Source organism: Lineus longissimus, chromosome 19, assembly GCF_910592395.1.
Source record: "Lineus longissimus chromosome 19, tnLinLong1.2, whole genome shotgun sequence".
Taxonomy (NCBI): domain Eukaryota; kingdom Metazoa; phylum Nemertea; class Pilidiophora; order Heteronemertea; family Lineidae; genus Lineus; species Lineus longissimus.
The window spans coordinates 297,353-313,521 of NC_088326.1; the positions used below are offsets into that span (position 1 = coordinate 297,353).

Below are 16,169 nucleotides of genomic sequence, written 5' to 3' on the forward strand. Positions count from 1 at the left end.
CACTCAACACCAGATTATCCTTAGGGTTGGCTTGACCAAAGCTCTTTCACATAGCCAACTGAAGTCGGTCAACTATGACACCGGCTTCTCAAAGGGCCGTGTAACAATACTATTTCTGATCACACTATTACAGGTCTACCAAGTAGCTTTGGCCTGATCTTCTGAATATGAAAAACACTTTATGGTACATATGTTACGTCCTATTCAAACGTGAAGTTAATAATAACATATCCTCCGCAAATGAGCGGTTATTGCAAGCGATTTAAAGAACTAGGCTGGCGTCTGCGTCCAGATTTTAATCGCCTGTCGGACGCCGATGGTCTTGCGTTGGTGTAGAGGGGTTTTAGTATAACCTCAGAGTAACACAAGGTATAATAGACCAATACTTCGTCCCCAAAAGGCACAAGATGTACAGTGTAGCGGATCGAGGCTATATAATGGGATAAAGGTATAAAGTCTCTGATCGGAGTAGAAATTCGACTTCAGTCCCAAGAACCATGTCGGTCTTGGGCCATTCAGGATCCAGCGTCGCCTGGTGGTCCCTGATGTTTTAGTATTTGCCTGTGTAGTGTGAAAACCCACAGGACTGAAGAGTCAGACAAAATCCCACCAGCCAAATTATTGATGTTGACCCGATCAGCCCATGGCTGCTAACTTGATTGATCACGCGCAAAACCAGCAAAGAAATTAACTGTATATGGTTACCATGACAACTATCAAAGCGCTGTAATTAAAGACCAATTTGCCTGCGGTATCAACAAATATGCACTTCAATGCATTGCAAGCCATTGTGTGATTTCAAAAGAAAAAGATCTATGTTTGTGGCGTGATGTTACAAGAGTGAGAAGGCGTAATAACATTGCGCTTTGGCGCTTTTGGGATCAAACGTTTGTTGCTCTATTCGGGGCAAAATCACTTTTTACGCGCGTTGTTTATTCAACGACGTATTTTGGTGCAATTAAGGAGTTTCGTATCAACTGCCTGAATAATACGCTGGAAACTTTGCTTATCATAGTACAGTAGAACCTGGCTATCAAGGACACCCTCGTTACTGACAAGTGTTGTCCTTAATGGAGAGGTGTCCTGATTACAGAGGCCGTGGTCAAATTGAATCGAAAAAAAACACTATTGGACCCCAAACCCTCTGCTTTAAGCCTATAATGGTAATCGTCAACGGAGATAGTCGCTAGCCAACGGCGGAAGTTTACACAGTTGTCATTGGTTACCGAAGTTCAGACACGCCTCTGCAAAATCACTGATTCCAACCGATATGAATTTGTAGCAGTTATTGATCGAAATTTACAATATATCTGACGGTTTAATAAATTGATTGGCGTGAACTGATTGGTTAATCAACGTCGGAATTTTCTTCTAGCGAATGTTGCTGCAGCTGCGCACGTGAGGCTGTAAACAAACGCTGTGTAGCAGACGACAGAGGGAGTCGCGCACAGGTGCCGTCACTTGGATGAACAGCTTCCGGATATCTTGCACTATTTTGCAGATAGGCGAAGTTTGTTGCAGCAACTACGGATAAGAAATAAGACCAAGCGAAATAACTTCTTCAGAAAGGAATGAACACATTGTGAGTATATGCCATTTTTCATTTAATATTTTGATTTTTAACTGCTGAGATTTCCTGGCGAGAAAGATCGGTAAGTAGGTCTCGCATGATATTTCACCATTGGTCTCCAAAATGATCGAAATCACGGTTTCCAACCAAAGACAAAATTATTTTATTCGTACGCGATTTCGTTCATGCATAATGATGCATGATTACTTTTGCAGTTGTTCAGGTAGGCAGCAGGGGTGACAGCGTATTATGTCATCAGCCGTCACCCCTTCCATTTGCCAGATTAACTGTCAAAATTAGTTATGCATGAGCGATATCGCGAACGAATAAAATAATGTGTCTCTGATCGGACAACCTGAAAGTCCTTCTTGCTCGGAGGCGGTCACTCGGAAAACAATCTACCATGGATGGATCATCTGGCCGGGATAATCATCCTATAATCTACAATGGCCATGATAGAATATGGGATTTCGCTTCAACATCGACAATGTATAAATGGTAATATAAAGCACAGGTCGATTATGTTAGTGAATCGACTTTAGCTTTCGTTTTGATTTGATATGGTATGATATGGTTTTCATAACAGGAAGCAGAAACAATAAAATGTGCTCATTAAATCACGTCGTGTCGGCTCCACCCGTTTCCGTTGGTATTTATTGCATTAATTTTGAAGAATGGAACGCTGTGATCAGTCGACAGAGAGGATTTTGATTTGTATATATAAACATGTATTTAATAAGTATCTCCAGCGACAAAACAACACTCGGGTCGCCCGGATGTTCGACTTCTCCGCTCATAGGGCTGGTAGGACAAGATACTATAAGCACAAGGTGTCAATCTGTTTTCAGAAGCGTTCGTTTCTTCCATACTTGCACGATCGACATGGTCGATTAGTGCTCGGTGAACGCCCATCGGAGTCAACCAAGCATGCTTTCTATGCCAATTTAACCATTCCCAGCTCGTCTTTTAGTATTTTATATCTTAATGTCTTAGTGATCCTCTCGATTTTTCTCTGGAGGTTAGATACAGAGAGATCATCCACGCAAGGCACAGTGAGGGGGCCCTGCGTACCTGAACGATGATCGAGCTCTGAAACCTGTATTGTCACGAAAACCTTGAGGCCCAAGAAAATGTACACAGCACTCTAAGTAAAGTGAAAAGTGTACATGGCTTCATTTGTTTGGTTTATCTTTTCTTTATTAAGGTGATCTGCTTAGTTCTGAACCGTGGAGAGAGAATAAGAGGCCATCGATGGGGGGCGCTGATTCAAAACCCGTTAAGGTACGTACAGGGTATCGTAACGAAAAAGATGTTCAGATTTAACAGAAGAACAGTGACGTCATGTTGTTAGTATGTACCCTGGCATTTCTTCCAAAGACGAACTATTTGCTGCCAAATCATTATGTACTAGATAAAAATCGCAACTAATTGTACATTTTGAATGTAACATGTACATCCAAACCTTTCCCGTTATCTAACAAAGTAGAATAATGTTGGTCAAAATCAATTTGGAATTACACTATATACACAGCTCCTAATCCAGAATTCTAAAGTTAATGCAATCCCATGTGATTAGCATATTAGACGATGATACGCTTGGATAGAACACAAAACCATTTTGAACATAATACTACCATTGAACCAACAGTCATTTGATACAGGAAGCAAACATAAACATTTATGTTAGCTAGTCATGGGTGATACCGGTGCAGTTGTCATTGAGAATGACTACAACCGCGCATCATCCCTGGTGTGTGATGTGTAGGGTGTGGTAGTAATTAATAGCAAATTGCCGCATAGACAGAGAGTAAAAGCCACGTAACTTTGTTTCGGGAGCTTGGTGAATTTGCAAAAAAAGTCAATAAACTAGATGTCAGAGTGATCAGCGTAGACAACATGATTGGTGGATTGGTTGGTTATAATAATAAATATAATAATATTGTAGTGCTTATATAGCGCTTCTCAGAACGATTGCTGTTAAAGCGCTACTCCCCATAAAACTTCCTGAATAACCAGGTCTTTAACCCATTTTTGAATGCTGCAGTGGACTCCTGGGAAGTTATGTTTTGTGGCAGCTCATTCCACAAGCGTGCAGCACCGACAGAGAAACACCTGTCACCATAGGCGGTTTGGTGCGCTTTACATGCAGTTTGTTACTGATTGTGGAACGAGTCTGCCTTGGACCAGATTGAAACTTAACTAGCTCATTGAGGTACACAGGAGCTCTTCCCTGCACTACCTTGTGTGTTGTAGTGAGCAGTTTGTATTCAATACGCATTCTGACTGGGAGCCAATGCAGAGAGTGCAGAACCGGCGAGATGTGGTCACGTTTGCGTGTTCGTGAGATAACTCTAGCAGCAGCATTCTGCACCCTCTGCAGTGGGGCTACAGATTTTTTAGGAAGGGCATAGAGCAGGGCGTTGTTATAATCCAGTTTAGAGATGACTGGGATGGTTGGGATGTATCTCCGTCACGCAAGTGACTGAGAGATGTGGTATCATTTTGAAGAAAGAAAGCAAACAGAGGCGTCACCGATTACTTCCCTCAGACATCCACGTCTCGTTTCCTTTGCTTAGAAGTCTCTCGAAATCCTACAAACACCTTATTGAATTAATATCATGATGATAGCAATCCGCCGTCAGCTGAAAGGTTTCCTCATTTTATACCGCTTGTTTGTTTACATCTAAATCACGAATTCTCCGCCACACCCATCTCAGAAGCAGACGACAACCTCGCCCTACACTCAATAACCTCGTGATGAAATGCACTGCGTACATACTACTACTTTACCAGGAATCGAGATTGGTATAGCTTCAAGCAAAATGATTTTTTTCACGCAAAGTATTAGCAAGATCAGTCAGTCTTCTGTTTAAAGGTATCTGTTGAGTCTGGGGGCAGTGCCTTTGATGATATTTACTGGTATGACGTCATACAGTCAGTCTTTAAGGGGACATATTGGCGGGTAATTTCGTAATGTCGGTTTGATTAAACCTAAATCTTGGCAGCCAATCTCTTTTCTTATTTTACAGGGAAAATTCTCAGCCGAGGCAACCGAAAGTAAGTCCATGTCTACTTCAGGCTGTGCGGTATTTACTCAATGATTTTGATGTCGTCGTTATCACATCTGTAGGTCTGTACAAAGTCTGCAGAACGTTGGGACCTAAATGCTGCTGAATACGCTGGAACTTAAGCAGCATACCAACTTTCACGTGCCACTTTTACAGTTTGATCTTACAAATGAATCTGCAATTCGGGTTCAAACGTTTTAAAAAATGGAGTGGTTTTGATAAAAAGAAACCCCAAATGGCAGGAGGGCACCCTGAATAGCAATTCAGGCGGTACTACGTGATACAGTAGAACCTCTCTATTAAGGACACCCTTGGGACTGAAAAGTACTGTCCTTAATAAAGAGGCGTCCTGATTAGAGAGGTCAAATTGAATGGCAACAACCAATTTGGGACCAAAACTAGTGTCCTTAATAGAGAGGTTGTCCTTAATAGAGAGGTGTCCACTAAGGGAGGTTTCACTGTACTTGGAACGCAGCTTTGTGAACAACAATGGGCCATTTTTCATGCTGACGGAGCAAACCTGCGCCATGATACTTCTTTCCTGCTCTGTATCTTCAGAACTCCAAGAGGTCTTCAGCAGTATCGACCAGGATAATGACGGACAAATCACATCGAATGAGCTGGCGGACGTCTTCAAGAAACTTGGCCTCAACACGTCCAGTAAGGACGTACAGGCAATGATAAAAGCTGTAGATAAAAACGGTGAGTCCATATTACTTTGAACGCTTTGCATTGTAGTGTTGGCGGAAACCTACATTTTGACATGGACAAGGACAGTTTTAAAGTTGGAAAACTTGGCGATAAGTGGGCTATTTTTCAAATAAAAAATGGCTTTTTGACTTAATTTGGGCGTCAGGGAGGTGAAATATAGCATTGAACAAGGTCGTTTTTGAGATCACGTCTTCTCACTGTAACATTGATTAGGCAGCTCATCTGATTTCATCTGAAATATTTCAGGAATAAGCTTAGGGAATAAATGTAAAGCGCTTTGAGAATGTTATTTATAAAGTGCCATATACAATGTAAGACCTTGCATATATATGTATTCATTTTCTTTTAATGAGAGTCATTTCCTTTTGCCATATTAGGAAGTAAAACCATCGACTTCCAAGAATTTGTCACGATGATGGCGAAGCGCAAGACGACGAGAACGGCCCGGCAGATCGACGTGGAAGAAATGAAGGAAGCGTTCGAGGTATTCGACAAAAATGGCGACGGGTAGGCATTCTTCGTGAGCTTTTTTCTTATCGTTGTTTGTTCTTTAACGCCAGTCGGTTTTAGCACGGCTAAGCAAATGTACCGGCAGATCAATGGAGACGAAAGGAAGATGAGAGGCTTTGATATGTTTGATAAAATGGAGACGGGAGGCCGTTTTCATCGTCTTCTTCTTCTTCGTCGTCGTCTTCTTCTTCTACTGCAATCGCTGGCTTGTGGACGACGCATGAACTGAGCAGCCGGTGAGGACTGACTCACTGAGCAGCCGGTGAGGACTGACTCACTGAGCGGCCGGTGAGGACTGACTCACTGAGCAGCCGGTGAGGACTGACTCACTGAGCGGCCGGTGAGGACTGACTCACTGAGCGGCCGGTGAGGACTGACAAAACCTTGTTTTTTCTGGTGCACCTGCTTGGTTCCCTGTCCAAGCAAAAGGAAACTGCAGAACACTTTTTCATCATTATACCTAAATTATTGTTTAGGTATATTTCCCCCGACGAGCTAAAGAGCGTCCTCGAAAATCTCGGTGAGAAATTTTCAGATGATGAGGTGGAGGACATGATGAGAGAAGCTGACACTGACAATGATGGGAAGATCAATTACGATGGTGAGTGTCGTAATCTCCGTACAGACACTCGTTCCATCTCTGCACGCACAAGCCGCCATTGCTACAATCTCTCGGGCAGGGTTGCTTTCGGAATGCGGGTGACAATCCAGAGTAGCGCAAGTTGAGTGCGTCTCATTCTTAGTAAACTCTCGACTCCACTGGAGCAAGATTTCTCCAGACTCCTTTACACGAAACCACTTTTTCTCAGTAGATTTATAACCTTTCTTCGGGAGCTTTTATCTTTTAATGGTCTGACTTTAATCGGCTTATAGACCGTTTAAATCCAAAGTTGGGCTGAGGCCTTCCAATGGACCCAGTGTCATTGACACCTAGTTTTCATTCTTACTTCCTCTTCGTTTCAGAATTTGTCGTCATGATGAGCAACAATAAAATGTTTGGCAAATAGATGAAGGAACGGGAATTCTTTGAAAGGATGGTTAAAAACTAAGGGGGCGGATCATGCATTCCGAGAATGAGGGGTCTTCGACACCCATAAACAACTTTCATGGTCAGATTCGTTTTTAGTCGCAATATTCATGAGATTGGGAAATTTCACTGCACCGACGATGGTGGACCCCAAAGATATTGTTTGGGAGCGAAACAAGGACCAGTAAAAACAAAACTTCAAAGAAATCTGAACAAAACTTTGCGCTCCAGAGCCCAAACGTTGCGTACATAGCACGCCCGAATCGGCTGTAAGTACACATCGTGTAATCTAGTCGATTTCAGTGTATAACAATCATACAACGCACAACAACTGTATTGGTCAATAAGATAATCAGTTGATTTTGAATTAATTGACTCGTGGACTTGATAATGACTGTATTGATCTTGATGTTAGAGGACTATGAGGAATTCTTAGACCAGGGTAGTTAAAGTTGATTGTCTGGAAATGCATGGATGTACATGTTGGAAATGCATGGATGTACATGTACACACAGAATAGTTACGCTGCAATCTTGGTATCCGTGGAGTGTTTGTTCAGATAGATTTGGCAAAAGGTACTTGGCTGACCTCTTGTCACTAAACTGTATTGGTCTAATCACAAATAGGCCTAGTGATGTTACACAGCCCTGGGCAGCCGGTGTCATAGTTGACAGGCTTTAGTTGACACCGTGAAGGAACATTACTCTTCAGCATTGGTAAGGCCCACCCAAAGGATAATATAACACCACTATCTTTTGGTAAATGTGATATGGTCACATTCCTGAGTTTAAGCTAGTACCTTTGGCCAGAAATCACTTTTAATGAAATTTGAGCAACAACAAATCCATTGTGATCGTGGAGAGACCTTTTGGAAGCTGTCATGGCTGCGAGTACATCATATTCACGAGACTTTGGGGTATTTGACCACCAAAGTGTAGTTTCCTGTGATTCAGAAAAGTGACTGATATTCTGATGATCAATTGGCCATCGACGGAGAGGATCGCTCATCACTGAATTGAACGTTCCGCCTATGTTGACCTTGACATTGACCTTCATATCTTCGCCTTGGGGAATAACCTTGACCGTGTTGAAATGACCTTGAACTTAATGTAATTATTGATAGAAAAATTAGTGAGGAGTAATATATTTTGAACTGCGGCTCGTATGATATACATGAACGCTGTTGTTACTTTGTGTGATATGTGGTACTACACCTGCTTTACGTATTCACATCCTATGCTATACGGGGGTCGTGGCCAAACAACCTGTAAACTTTCAGAAAACGTCTGAAATAAGGACGTGAAAAACCTTCTCATGATTTTTTACCAGTTAAAAATTTCATCAGACAGACATGTCTGACTATTCTACAGCGGCAGTATCTGTGGCATACACACATGTAAACAACTTTGGTGTCCAATACGTCTGTCTCCCTCAGTGTGTCATGTCATTCTGTGGCCATATTATGCCGAATATTTGGCATCCTCCAAACATCTTTGATGCTATATCTGAGTTCCGTGTCACTGTGGTCGGATGAATTTCAGGCGTTTTCGAAATTTTTACCATGTTTTTTTTGTACGCGATCCCTGACAGTGGCGGATTTAGGGGCGCATGAAGGAACCTTAGCTGGACCTTTTAGTCTTTTCTGAGATCCCTCCTGCGGTCCTCTTTGCCTGGGGCGGCGCCAAAATCTCTAGATTCGCGATTCGCAACTTCTCAAGTCTTTACATATTTGTATTCAGAGTCTAAAACCCCTCCTGGACTGCACTTGGTTGTATTTTGATTATTTGGACATCTATTTTTTGCTTTTCTGTATTCTACGATTTTTATGAATTTTATTGATTATATTGCTGTAATTGTCGTTCAGAGTGTAGGCCTATTCAGAAAACCATACACCAAACACCTACCAAATGTTTCACCTTCTCCGAGAAGCTTGGTTTAAGGAATTGACACCGAACTACAGGAACTACACTTGTCGTTGAAGTGTTGGCAAAAACTGAAGGTCAACTACGCCATGCGCTCGAGCGGTGTCTGTTGTGGCAGCCAATACCGACCGTAGTTACTGACGAAACCGTTTTTATCACCTTTGGTTTGCTTGTGTGAAGAGGAATTACTAGACTCCTGTACAAGGGGCCACTGCCGGCATTTGCACCTCTTGTTTTCACATAGAACATGTATGTAAAGCAATGCATATGCAACAGTTTTGTAATAAAATATATATGGCATGCATGGAATAAAAGGAAATTTATGATTAACATATCAATGATTTGCTATTTATTCAAATGGTCGGTTCAATTCAGGGTATAAAAATAAGCGTCTTTTTTTTTCTCGATCAACTTTTATTGCAACACCATCTTTCTCCTGATGAAACAAAGTCATTGGGTGTGTTGCAAGCTCGACTCGCCAAAAACAAAAAATTGGTCGAAAAAAATTATGTTATGTATTGCTGCCTTGCTCCATTAGACTTACTTGGAGTAATGGATATCTGGTAAGATGGATGACCCATTACACATTAGATCGCCCTAGATCGAATCGCATGCTCTCACGTGGAGAAACCTCGATACTACCGCGTGACCAAGATAACGATGTTGGCATAGATTTTCAAACTATAAAAATTAATGTTATGATGAATAGGACTCCACATATGTAGGCCAGTACTATAAATTATGATGTGTTGATTATTAGATTTGTATGTTCTATTCGTGCTTGCTAGATGCGTGATTCAAATCGAATGCAGGTGCTTCCTGACATCGCCACGTTCCCGACAAACTATCTAAAAACAATGACGTCATAGTCCCGTCAAAACGAGCCAATGGAGGAATTCGAGAAAGCGGTGAAAGCGGTGAAAGCTGGAAAGTTAGGAAAGGTAGAGGATTGGGTCAGGCGCGGCTTGGACCTGGAGGCAAGGGACCGTAATGGTTGGATGGTGTTGCATCATGTGGCGAAATACGGGAAAGTAACAGTTGCTGTGTCGTATATGATCGGGCAAGGTGTTGATGTCAATTGCAAAACAACTGGTGTAGACGGTTTCCAAGAGACCCCTTTACTGATCTCGTGTCAGGAAGGTAACATGGACATGGTGAAATATCTGCTTGCACATGGAGCGGACATCAAAGCCAAGGACAGGCGCGGGCGGAATGTGTTGCACTTTGCGTCAGAATCAAAGAATCTCAAACTTGTGGAATATTTTGTGGGTCAGGGATTTGATGTCAATTGCAAAGATACTAACAATAGCACCCCGTTACTGAGAGCGTGTAGCGAAGGAAACATCGACATTGCCAAATATCTGCTTAGACATGGAGCGGATATCAGCGCCAGGGACAGATGGGTCGGGAATGTGTTGCACTTAGCGTGTGAAGCAAACAGCCTTGCTCTTGTGGAATATCTGGTCAATCAAGGTGCTGATGTCAACTGTAAAGGCGTTTATGACGTCACTCCGTTACTGATATCTTGCGAGAAAGGTAACATTGATATTGTGAAGTGTCTTCTTGGACATGGAGCAGATATCAAAAGCAAGGACAAACGAGGAAGGACTGTGTTAAGCTACGGGCGGGAGTCGAAAACTCCAGGCATTGTGGAATACCTGAGGAGTAAAGGTGGCGTTGAGAATATTGACACCATCACTGAGTGGCCAAAGAACACCGCAGGTTGGTCTCTGTCGATCTAACATGCATGACAAAGTAATTTTCTAGAAAATATCACGTAATAGTGCTTACTTGTACATGTATTTGAAAAATAATTAGATGTTTAGTTTTTTTTAAATGACTGAGATTTCCCGGTCTACCCAATATACCGAGTTGTTGATACTTCGTAGCGCTCATTCCGACCTCTGTCTGGAAGTTATTGGTGGTATAAATAGCTTCAGTGTGGATGGATGTGTAATGAACTAATAAGTTTTTGTCTTTTTTTCTAGCGCCTCCTAACCTGCCTTCAGATGTTGCTGTCACTTCCATAGCGTCAACAACAGCAACAGCCATCTTTGAAGCGCCCCCTGCCGGAACATATGATTGTTTCAAGATTTCCATCGTCCCATGGACCAATGGTGAAACACTGTCGTCCCTGGTGAACAAATCTGGAACTACGTACCATGCCCTGTTTTCCAACCTCGTTCCTGGTACAGATTACACAGTTGCAGTGGGTACCTTTGTTGGAGGGATTGCTGGCACACAACGGACAAGGACATTCAAAACAAGTAGGGACTCTACACTTAACCACTCTACTTAATAATGATGATAATATTAATTCCCAAAAGATGGTGATGAAACCCATTTAGGAAGCAAGAAGGTTGTTGAGAATCTTGTTTTCCACTTCAAGAAAATCTACCCAAATGGTAGAATGTATGGAGAATGTATTAGGACAACAGAGTTCAATGCTCCGTACAAGTTTATTGCCCATGTAAACTTCCTTGTATTCACAACAGACCCGTTGAAAAAGTATAGTTTGGCCGTTCAAGTAATAATACTAAGTAACTTACTAACTAGTTTAACAAAAATGACACTTCTAGTGATTCAAGTCTTCGATGGCGCATTATTTTGCAGGTAAACCTCGAATTAAGGGGGACAAACATGTGGCGGAAGGAACGCCGCAAGTCGGCCCTGCTGTAGAAGGAACGCCCCAAGTCGGCCCTGCTGCAGAAGGAACGCCCCAAGTTGGCCCTGCTGTAGAAGGAACGCCCCAAGTCGGCCCTGCTGCAGAAGGAACGCCCCAAGTCGGCCCTGCTGCAGAAGGAACGCCCCAAGTCGGCCCTGCTACAGATGCTGTTGAGATCCCCCAACCGTCTGGACAAGTGATTATCCAACAGATAGCGCATGTCAGTGGAACTGGCAATATCGGGAACATACACAACGAAGGAACATTCATCGTGAACGTCACCAACACGCGCACGGCTGGGAAGGTCACCAACACGCGTACGGCTGGGAAGAAGAAGAAGAAGCAAAAGCCAGGGAGGAATACGGTTCCTAGAAATGGCAAGGCAAGCAGGGACAACAATTTTGCGGGATCTTCGTCACCCTCTGGGGAACAGTCACAGAATGAAGAGGCACTGGAAATGGGGAATTCGGCAAGGATTCAACATGGTGGGGCCGCGGACGAAAGGACGCCCATGTTACTAGTCCAACAGCATGATTTCGGTGATGAAGAGCCCGTGAAGGAAGAAAGGTCCTCCAGATGGTGCTGCTGCTGTTAATGGGCCAACGTGACTACATTCCGCACTAAAAACAAAAGGCAGAGAAAGTACTAGTTGCTGTTTTGTGTTTTTTGAGAATGATACCAGTATTATTAGCTGTTCCGCTTATAGATTTGAAAGTGTAAAGCATCGGCCTGTACAAATGTGTATTTCAAGTAATATAGTCTATATCTGCGAGTTGAGAGAGTGAAAGTCAATCGTAAGAAGCTATAATCACATCGCTTGTTGAGTATTGGAGATATACAAGATCATACAACGTTAAAGTTCGGAGTGTTTTGTTTGCCCATCATACCCGACATACACTACTCCTACTGCATTCATGGTTTCATAACGGCTATAGTGCGCGTCGCCAATGTGCAACCGAATCTCGGTGTTACAAAGCTATCTTTCTGGTGTGAATGAATTATATTTTACACTGCGAATCTGAATCTCCCAAGTTTTCTACTGATCTCTGCACCCGAAAGACTCCTTCAAACGCGTCATTGTACTCTTCCGCCCATCCGCATCTAGTTCGTCATCATCTTCATAGAGGGCGGATCACCTCTCCATGCCATGACTATTCAAATATTCGTCCAAAACCTCGTCATTTAATTCGTCATTTTTCTCCAAATATGGACGAAAGTCAAATGCAGAAAGTTTCTCACTTGAACACATCGCGCGCCTGGTTTTTATCTTCAGTTTCCCCATCGTTGCCATTTGGATCCAATCCGTCAGAACCTGGAACTATTTCGTCCTGCAGTTGAACATTGACGGCACTAATTGGCACATTGCCATCATTGCTCGGTGTGACATCACCGATAGGAGTTGGTCTGCTAATAATATACGTGGAGCTATCGTCGAAATCATCGAAGTCATTTTGCATGCCGGAATCTGCCGAACCGGTTCGGTACCCGGCCGAAGCCTCGTCTTCTTTGTTTTGCGCCTGGATTTGACCTTGACCTTTAAGAAAGTCCGCGTGCTGTGAATGAGGCTGTGGCGCCTTGCCTCCAATCGGCGGTAGAGAATGTCTATAAAACGGGTCATAGTAACTGATGTTGTAGCCCATCAGGGAAAGCGATGAGCGTCTGGATCCTGACCCCTCAGAGACACCTGGCGGGGCCTGTGCACTAGCCTCCTTTAACTTTTCCGCCAATTTTTCCATCTCTTGTTTCACCCTTTCGCGATCCTCCGTGGTATCACGTGTACTGGGGACGGGGCTGGAAATAACAGCCGATTTTGCCGCGAACGACACCGACATTTGTGGTTTCCCAGCAGACTTCTGTGCAACCGGAAGTTTCGACAGCGCGCGTGGACTAGTCGGTAATTCCGGTTCCGTCCAAGGCATCGGCGTATCCGGTCGCGATTCAATATTGCCGTTTTCGTCATCGAGCTTCGTGTAAACGTTGGCTCTGCTCCAATCATCTTGGAGTAAGTCATAAAGCCTTCCTCCCTCCGCCTCCTTTCGGCGAGGGTACTTAACTAACGGTCCGGAGACGTCACCTTTAATTGGTGGTAATTTTCCTTTAGAACCTTGAAAAGTCCCCGAGTGTCCGGATATAGGATGTGACGCCATTTGACAGTTCTCAGATTGTCTTTGGACTGATGGGAAGTTATGTTTCAATTTTTCCTTTTCGTCTTCGTCTAGTATAAATCAGACCGTAACAAAACTAAGGATCAGACCACTCGACCATCCGTGGCACGTGAAAGACACTTTTCTCTGCGATGGTAGGCCATATTTTGCGCCCGCAAGCAGGCAGAACAAAGCAAGCCGTTTCGCACTGCCGCTGCCCTGCGCCCAGATGCAGATCACGGCAAGTCTTGCTCGTTTTTTAGGCCGGTCTGTGATCTTAGTTGGAACCGATCAACCTGAAATAAGAAAGCAAACAATTAAATGAGAAAACAGAACCAACAAATTTGTGGATTCTTTTGTCCGGTGGGTGAACAGGAATCCTGTCTCGTTTTCGGTTTATCCCCGCTGGACAAAAGAACGTAAAAGTGCAATCACCCGTTCCGCCATACCCCGGCCCGGTATCTCTTTATACCAGCCCAGCCCATCCCACTACCAAGTGCAGCGGATCGGAGCGACCACTTGGTAACAGCTGAGAATTCTGAGGAGCGCTTATTGAATAGTTGAAAAGCTTACAAGGTGGACGTCACCACAGACTCCGATGAACTTCTGGTGAACAAAGTTCACGACTATGACCGATCAATTTCTATCAATCATTCATTTCCACCTCCTATGCTTTGGCCGAATATTGATGTAAGGACCACTGTTCACCATATCAATCCAATATGGAAGTGCCAAATATTGTTATAAATCGATCAAGTTTGTTTTTCGTTCTCCACGAAAGCTACATCATGAACTAGTTGAAGCCCATGAGCAATGGTTGGTTTCAAATGATCATGGCCTTGGTTGTCCATGAAAGCAAACTTATCCCTGCGTTGGTTGTGACTTTGTCCTCGAATGAGCAATGTGGGTAAATGGTAATTATGATTAAAACACTACTGAATCTCATTCCGTGCAACGCAGCTGATAAGAATCATGATCATACCTTTGCATTAAAGAAAAGAAGAAATGCAACAAACGATGCTATAAGATTGAAACGTACCCAATAACAGGTGAGAGGCCATTATCAGAGCAGTTTCTTCACGTCTGTCGCTTGCTTTTGGGCGAGGGATGTCTTCGTTACCACCACATAGAAAACATACCTCCTTTTGTATTAGTGTCCAGTCCCCAAGACAAGTCCTTGGCTGAAATTCATTTGAACCTTTCTACGAAAACGCATTTTTAAACAAAAGTTATGTCTGGTCGTAAATGAAGGGTTACTGTTCACAATTAATACGACATCCTCTTCCTCACATTTCATCAAGAATTGGGAAAGTTCTACTAAATTTAGTCCCTAAAGTTCGTGTGTCTACCAACAGTGATGTTGGTGGTCTGCTGAAGTGTAACTCATGGTCAGGGGGTTTGGTCAATACATTGATCGTTGAGGGGTTATAAACTCATTTTGCCAGCTTTGATTGATCAGGATGACTTAGTTTCACAATTTGCCCCACCATGGCGGGTCAGTCGGCCAATATTGTCTCTGAATAAGTGCGTTTGGATTGCTTTCACGTGACGTCATCACCTACCATGCTGGAGGGACGGACAAAAGACAGCAAGCCCAAATGACCATGACGGGATTTGATTCAGTCAAGTCATGCACAACAACACATGTTCTGCCCTCCAATGTACCGTGAAAACACTATGACGTTAGACGAGATAGAACAACCTCATTCATGATCAGAGACAAGCACAATGAGATGTTAGCTCAATCCATGACAGTCGGTCCTGATTCGAGGTCGGTTGTGGAAGAGACAGCTAGGTTGTGACTGTCTTCAAGATCATAGTCAGGTAATAGGTCAGTCCTAGGCAGTAGATGATAACATTACTACGCTCTTATACAGGCACAACCTTGATGTTACCTCTCTCATTGACGTCTTGACCTACTGCCTTTGGCTGAGCTAAGCTCTCACTATGCTATGCAGGTACAACCTCGCCGTCTCATCCACAACTGACATAAGGGTCTTGTCCCTCAGACAGCACTTTCTTACACCCTGGGTCTTTACAGAGCACTGTGAGATGTTCGCTCAGTCCAAGGCAGTAGGTCATGATGTCTGTTATAGAAGAGACCGCCAGGCTGTGCCTGTCTTCAATAGAACAGGGAGATGTTGGCTCTTTCCAAGGCAGTAGATCATGATGTATATAGTGGAAGAGACGGCCAGGTTGTGACTGTCTTCAAGTGCATAGTGGAGATGTTGGCTCCATCCACGACAGTAGCAGGTCCTGATGTCTGTAGTGGAAGAAACGGCCAGACTGTCTTTGAGAGCAACGTGAGTCAAGGGCAGTAGGCCCCGATATCAGTAGTGGAAGTGATTTCCAGGTCTTTTTTGTCTGAAGGTCAGCTGAACGCAGTAGATTCGATGAACTTATGGTGTCCTGCTAACAGAGATGTCGTCTATAGGAGATTCCAATGTGGTATAGTTTTCGGTCTCATGCAGGTCTTGTACACGAACTCGGGGTGAGGTGATACTGAGCCAAGGTAAACCAAGGAGGTAAACGAACACAGTGATTTTAAAAAG

The 16,169-nt window shown here is 43.5% G+C and overlaps 2 protein-coding genes across 2 annotated transcripts; both read left to right on the forward strand.

Moving 5' to 3' along the window:
• Positions 1-1,282: 1,282 nt before the first annotated feature.
• Positions 1,283-9,138, forward strand: LOC135503008 (neo-calmodulin-like). Its single transcript, XM_064796260.1, has 7 exons — positions 1,283-1,582; positions 2,775-2,851; positions 4,600-4,627; positions 5,197-5,340; positions 5,727-5,856; positions 6,336-6,460; positions 6,823-9,138. The coding sequence occupies exons 2-7, from the start codon at positions 2,822-2,824 to the stop codon at positions 6,864-6,866; spliced, it is 501 nt and encodes a 166-aa protein (XP_064652330.1). The 5' UTR covers positions 1,283-1,582; positions 2,775-2,821; the 3' UTR covers positions 6,867-9,138.
• A 402-nt stretch (positions 9,139-9,540) lies between these two features.
• On the forward strand, positions 9,541-13,952 carry LOC135503225 (poly [ADP-ribose] polymerase tankyrase-2-like). The gene is made up of 3 exons (XM_064796692.1): positions 9,541-10,530; positions 10,797-11,075; positions 11,422-13,952. Exons 1-3 carry the CDS (start codon positions 9,696-9,698, stop codon positions 12,066-12,068), a joined length of 1,761 nt encoding a protein of 586 aa, XP_064652762.1. The 5' UTR covers positions 9,541-9,695; the 3' UTR covers positions 12,069-13,952.
• Positions 13,953-16,169: the final 2,217 nt, after the last annotated feature.

What these genes read in the sequence shown, in the direction of transcription:
- LOC135503225 (XM_064796692.1), top strand. Translation starts at nt 9,696, where the DNA reads ATGGAGGAATTCGAGAAAGCGGTGAAAGCGGTGAAAGCTGGAAAGTTA. An exon ending in GTGGCCAAAGAACACCGCAG is followed by an intron (nt 10,531 to 10,796) that starts GTTGGTCTCTGT and finishes CTTTTTTTCTAG; the next exon opens with CGCCTCCTAACCTGCCTTCA. An exon ending in GACAAGGACATTCAAAACAA is followed by an intron (nt 11,076 to 11,421) that starts GTAGGGACTCTA and finishes ATTATTTTGCAG; the next exon opens with GTAAACCTCGAATTAAGGGG.
- LOC135503008 (XM_064796260.1), top strand. Translation starts at nt 2,822, where the DNA reads ATGGGGGGCGCTGATTCAAAACCCGTTAAG. An exon ending in CTCAGCCGAGGCAACCGAAA is followed by an intron (nt 4,628 to 5,196) that starts GTAAGTCCATGT and finishes CTGTATCTTCAG; the next exon opens with AACTCCAAGAGGTCTTCAGC. An exon ending in TGGGAAGATCAATTACGATG is followed by an intron (nt 6,461 to 6,822) that starts GTGAGTGTCGTA and finishes TCTTCGTTTCAG; the next exon opens with AATTTGTCGTCATGATGAGC.